This window comes from Musca domestica, unplaced genomic scaffold (assembly GCF_030504385.1).
Source record: "Musca domestica strain aabys unplaced genomic scaffold, Musca_domestica.polishedcontigs.V.1.1 29, whole genome shotgun sequence".
Taxonomy (NCBI): Eukaryota; Metazoa; Arthropoda; class Insecta; order Diptera; family Muscidae; genus Musca; species Musca domestica.
Window position 1 is genome coordinate 2,271,733 of NW_026712296.1, and position 6,202 is coordinate 2,277,934.

The 6,202-nt window shown below is 34.2% G+C and overlaps 1 protein-coding gene across 3 annotated transcripts; it reads left to right on the plus strand.

Moving 5' to 3' along the window:
• The first annotated feature begins 3,472 nt into the window (after positions 1-3,472).
• Positions 3,473-5,761, plus strand: LOC101889183 (partner of Y14 and mago). 3 transcript variants are annotated; one of them, XM_011293974.3, is made up of 3 exons: positions 3,473-3,539; positions 3,645-3,760; positions 3,824-5,761. In XM_011293974.3, exons 2-3 carry the CDS (start codon positions 3,733-3,735, stop codon positions 4,438-4,440), a joined length of 645 nt encoding a protein of 214 aa, XP_011292276.2. In that variant the 5' UTR covers positions 3,473-3,539; positions 3,645-3,732; the 3' UTR covers positions 4,441-5,761. The 3 variants fall into 3 exon arrangements, with proteins under 3 accessions (XP_011292276.2, XP_005182928.2, XP_058980422.1); XM_059124439.1 differs by lacking the exon at positions 3,473-3,539 and adding an exon at positions 3,563-3,581; XM_005182871.4 differs by having other exon boundaries at positions 3,475-3,760.
• Positions 5,762-6,202: the final 441 nt, after the last annotated feature.

Here is a 6,202-nt window from a genome sequence, read left to right on the forward strand (position 1 = left end):
TTCGAAAATGTGAAAGAATTAGATGCAGAACAAGTTGTGAGTGTGGAGCCAACTGCTGATGAGAGTGTTCAAAATGAAGATATTGTTGTTACTGGACAGGCTGGCATCAAAATGCAACATTTTACAAAGATATCACAATTGAAAGGGACTCTTCCGAGTTTAAAAAATGTATCTGGAAGAAAAACCATATGCAGAATCATGCAAGTTGGGTTCAGTTTGGCAGCGATGAACAAATTGTGCGACAAAAATTAAGCACTATTTGAAACAATACTTGCCAGACAAGCCTCAACCGTGGGGCAATAAGTTATTTTTGATGTGTGTCGATATGGGATTCTGCTATAATTTTGAAATTTATTCTGGCAATGAAGACCATGTTTTGGACAATGAACCAGACTTGGGAGCAGCAGCAAATGTTATGGTGCGGCTTGCTCGTAAAGTTCCGCTTTTCAAGAACTACAAAATTTTCTTCGATAACTATTACACAACTATTCCTTTATTGGCTTATTTACGCACCCAGGGAATCTATGGGCTTGGAACTGTTCGACGTAACCGAATTCCTGGCTGCAAATTGCCAGAAAAATTACCCAATCGATAATTACCCTGCGATAATCCACGAGTACAACAAGTACATGGGAGGTGTTGATCTTAAGCTGAGAATACATAAAGCGCTTATTTGGCCGGCTTAAGTCATCGGCTGGCTTCTTCGGAAATGAACAAAGGAGCCTAGGGCCAAAATCGAACTGGTTAACCTAGAACTCCTTTGTTCATTTACGAAGAAGCCAGCCGATGACTTAAGCCAGCCAAATATGCGCTTTATGTATTTCCAGCCTTATGGATTCGTGTTTTGGCAGAAGCCGCATAAGAATAAAGTCACACAAATGGACAAATCGTCTTATATACCATATGATGGACATGGTCATGATAAATGCATGGATTTTATATAAACGCCAATTCTTTTCATATCCTCGTACAGATAAAATGCTGATTTTGCACGAATTTATCGTAGACGTCAGCAAAGTTTTAGTAAAATCTGGCACACAATCGGTAAGGAAAGGACGGCCAAGAAGCACTGGAAGATGCGAGACCCCTGAAAATGTGCCAAAACGAGTTCGGGTAGTAATGCCGCCTAGTGACGTGCGATTTGATAATGTTGGGCACTTCCCGAAATACCTAACAACAGGCAAACCTCGTTGTAAAATGCCAAATTGCACATCTAGAACAACAGTGTATTGCATTAAATGTGAGGTAGAATTATGTTTCCAATCAACAAAAAACTGCTTTCTAGAATATCATACAAAACATTTAATAAATGAACTGAAATATATATAATTTAAATGAAAATAAAAAAAATTTCATATATAAACCATATGCATTTTACTTATCAAAGGAGTGCCTGATGGTTCTTCAAAGAACCAACACACAAAACCTCCCTTAAAATGTTTAAAACTCAAAATTGTGAAAAGTCGTAGAACAAACGTTGTTAAGGGCCTTAAAATACAAAATATAAAATTTTTTCATTGAAAAGAAAAAAGTCAGGCTATTAAGGGTTAAGAGTATTTGAGCAATAAATGAACGATCAGAAAATGGTCGAAAAGGGCTTTTAACTAATCTAGAGGAGGTCTCATATGTGATTTATTTAGAAGAGTCACGGAAAGTCATGTTTTTCTCCCGACAAATGAGTCTTGTATGGTCAGAAAATGTGCTCATATTCCAGTTTTTAAACGCGCTAACGAAACAAAAAAGACTAATGTGATTAAAATTCTCAAGAAATGCTGACTGGGGTACGTCCGTACGTCCGTCTGTCTGGCTGCTGCGCACGATAACTGTCGAAGGGAGTATCCTATCCGATTTGATACACCGTAATATTATTGTCAAACTTAGATCGAGTTCGGAGATAGGCAATATCGGTCCATTCCTTCTGGTACCTCCCCCACAAAATGTCAATATTTTCAAAGATCATAATTTACTGCAATTATAGGTTAGGCGCGAAAATGGACAATATCGGTCCACTCCATCAAGTAACTCCCCCACCTCCGATTCTCTTCAAATTTCTCACATCCCAAGGTCCGGTGTTAAGATTGAATATATTGGTCCGCTCTATCTGGTACCTCCCCCACAAAAAGTTGGAAATTTAAACAAAAAAAAAATATTTTTTTTTTGCACAGAAAGAAAAGGGAAAATCCAATTTTGCTCCAGCTTTGCGAATCCTAGTATTTGCGTGAGTGCTACGTCAGGTGCGAAAATGGACAATATCGGTCCACACCACCACAATGGTTTAACATTATGAATAATTATAACTCTTACAAAATGTGATGTAAGAGTCCGATTGTCTTCAAATACCACACATCCAAATATTTTTGCCAACGCAGAATCTTTGTGAAGGTGATATATAACTGCGAACCCCTTCTGGTGCCTCACCCACAAAGGAGCATAATTTTCAATTCTTTTATCTTTACAACTTGCTATGTCTAAATATTGCTTTCAACCAGAAACCTGAAATGAATAGGAATTTATAAATTCCCAAAAAAAGTTGATATAAAAATTCGATTTACTTTTTTTATGTTTTTATGAAAATGGAATGCTTCGATCGACTATACCTGGTAAATCAGGCACATTTTAACAGTTTCTAAAAATTATCGCATATTTCATATAAAAGTTTCCGCCAAGGCGTTGCTACCTTTTTTGAATTCGTACAATAACAAACTTTTATGCCAGAAAAAATCTATTTTCTATCTCCACCTGCGTTTACAAAAGATATTATTAAAAAAGGTAAAGATTTCCCAAAATTTCCTTTCAAATTTTAACATAAAAATGTTTGTTTTCGCTTGTTATTTAACATAAAAAAGAAACATAATAACAACTTTTAATTAATTTAACTTAAAAATAATTTAATAACAATGTTTTTATATATGGTTTTTTTTCAGAACTGCAAGATTGTGAAAATTTTTCCTACGATGATCAATTTTTATAGGTTGTTATGGTATGCATTTTTCAACAATTTTTACAAATTTAAATCTTCTTCATTCAACATTTTCAATTTGACAGTTCATTGTCGCAGCAGTTGTGTCGATGCGACTGCCTGTATTCTTCTACCATGGAACACAGCAATTGCTCATTATTTCGAATATCGAAACACCCTCATAATGTCAAAGTGTTTTTGTTTCCGTCTTTATACGTTTAATACACAATTTGCATTGATTTTGACAATCATATAATTTTCTAGCGTAAATTAGCTCAATTATAGAAACATTTACAAATGAAAATATCTCATAACAAACATGCATATTTGTCGATGTGTTTAGTTTGTTCTTATTGTACCTAGTTCCTCTGCTCATTCTGTGAACACCACAGCTGATTCTTTTGCCAATAATTAGACGGGCAGTTCCGACCTTCAGACCTCTTATGGCAATCGTGGTTTTTGTTTTGCTTTTCATCATCATCACACATTCCCGCTTTACTCCGTCATTCTCGTTTTGTCTTGTTCTTCTTTGCTCAGCTGCGTTGGTACGCGTTGGTTCGCGAGTTTTTTTCTTGTTTTGGTACAAAAAATCAAATAAAAGCTTAAAAAATAATATAAAACTGTGTGGAACGTTGAAATAGATTGAAGCATATATTGAACAACACCATTTTCTTTGCATTTAAAGATATTTTGGTGTTTTTACGGCGAAATAAAGACAACCCCAGCACGTTGTTGTGAAGGACATCTTGGAATCTCTACAATCCATTTGCAATATGACTAGTTACTCGACAAACAATGAAGGTCTTCCATATTCTATTGAAAAAAGACCAACAAATTAAAATCCTTTTCTTTTTTTGTTTACAGGTACGTTTATACCGGCATCACAACGGCCGGATGGTACGTGGCGACGAGCCAGACGTGTTAAAGATGGTTATGTCCCCCAGGAAGAAGTCCCCCTATACGAAAGTAAAGGCCGTCAATTTGCCCAACGTAAGGCAAATGCATTACCTCCAGGCTTGTGTCCCGAAGTAGTAGAGGCTGCCCGAAGAGAACGGGAGAAGAAAGAAAAAGCTAAAGCCAAGAAAGAGGCGGCAGCAGCTGCCAACAAAAAACAACCCATACCAGGCGTTTTGAAACTACCTGCCAATACAATTACCGAAACCAAGAAGCCCATTGCCAATGGTCAAAAACCAAAAGCACCAGTAGCTGTGCCGTCCACATCAAGTGATCCAAAATCTGAAATCGAGGATTTAAGAGAAAATTTAGCAAGCAATTTGAATGTACAAGACGAAACTCAAGATCTCCAAAAGAAGTGCAAGAAATTACAGAAAAAATTAAGAGAAATTGATGAAATTGAAAAGAAACTTAAAAGCGGTGCACTAAAGAAACCCGAAAAAGATCAACTCGATAAAGTGGCAAGAAAGGGGGCAATTGAAAAGGAACTGCAACAGGTCCTGGCACAGATCAGCAGTGAAAGTTAAGTTAGATTCTAAAGCATAAGATAGCACAAGGAAAAAAAGATTAAGTACTTGCATGTTGATATGAATGTTTTGCGATGATTAATGATGACAATAGGTATAAAGAGTTGAGAAAGCCAAGGCTTTCCATCTTAGAAATGTTGGAGGACTGAATATCAATGGAATTTGGAAAAGTGTTAACGTACTTTTTATTCCTGAAATTGTGTGGGTATTAGAAGTGCAAAGTGTCAAGCAAATTATTTCAATTGGGATATATATTTGGGAATTTTGGAATAGATAGAAGGACTTCATCATAAATAGAAATGTTGCAGGAATTGCAATCAAAATACATTTTAATAGGGTATGCCTATATAAATCCGGGCTTGTGCAAACAGATTATGCCATAGTTGATAAAATTTATTCGAAATATATCTTATGAGGGTTAAGCTTTAAGTAAAGTGCTATTTCAGACCTTAAAATCTGTTGGATCGAGCTAAATACGTATCAAATAAGTTTGCGTTTTTCCTCGATTTAAAAATACAACCTGCTATATGCTTCTAGATGAATAAATTGTTGAAGCATATGACAATTACTCGATCACATAAATAAACGAAGATCGAATCATGTTCAAAAAAAAAAAATTCTTAGGTGGTGCAAGATTTGTGTAGAATCTTAAATATACGAATATATTTAGCTATAATATACCATTTTATTTGCCAAGATAAGCATTTTTAACTTGAAAATTAAATTTCTCCAAAAAGTACAATGGTTTGTCAAATTGAAAAGCAATATATTAGCGTTTTGTATGATGTAATACGTGTCACATTGTCATAATTTTGGTTCTATCAGAGAGTGTAGATAGGACGAAAAAATTATCAAAGTCTACAGACAACAATTTCTAAATTCAAGGCCCACAAAAGTGTCTCGTTTCTAAATTATTCTTTTAAATAATTTTTTTGCGGCAATGCCATATCAAATGTTCGTTCATGACGCTTCTCTTTATCTTCCACATATGAAGGACTTGACTTCTTGCTTCTACACAAACCCAACCCTGAAATATCTTCATGACATCGTTATATAATAACATCAATTCAACAATTCCTTGTGATTTCTTTTTATAAATTACCTCCTTGCTGATCATGTTCTATGCGTGTAGTCTTGAAGAATGAAAAAAAAAAAAAAAAACAACACCAAAAACACACTGGTTACGTTTTGGTTCCTTTTATTTACTGATTTTTATTAAAAATTCTAAGTACATTTTAGTCATTTATATCAAGTGTTTTAGATCTTTCGTAAAACGATTATAGATTTTGTTAAGAATAAATGTGTCCATCTTTTTCCACTATTGCATTGTGTAACTGCCTTTATCTTTTGTATATCTTTTTCAATTTAGAATAAAATTACTTATTTCTTTTTATATGTTAAATATATTTTAAAAATTTTATTGAGTCAAACAACAAATCATTTACCAATTTATTTATATGTGTATGTTTTTCTTTCAAAATATTTATTAAATGTAGAAATAAGAAGAAAACAAAAGAAGATACTTAATAAAAAAAAGTTTTGAATAAAAATTTTGCCTATGTGTGTAAAGTTCTTGGATAAAAAAAAATTCTTAATCGAGTCTATATTTGTATATCATTCGCAAAGTATTGTCCTTATATGGGAGCTGCACAAAAATAGTGAACCTAATTGGAAGAACGAATTCTACATTCTAAGATCCCGAGAATTCACAATAGAGCTCAGTTGGTTGAAAATTGAGAATAAAACTGTTCGAATTTCGGGA

What these genes read in the sequence shown, in the direction of transcription:
- LOC101889183 (XM_011293974.3), top strand. Translation starts at nt 3,733, where the DNA reads ATGACTAGTTACTCGACAAACAATGAAG. An exon ending in TTACTCGACAAACAATGAAG is followed by an intron (nt 3,761 to 3,823) that starts GTCTTCCATATT and finishes TTTTGTTTACAG; the next exon opens with GTACGTTTATACCGGCATCA.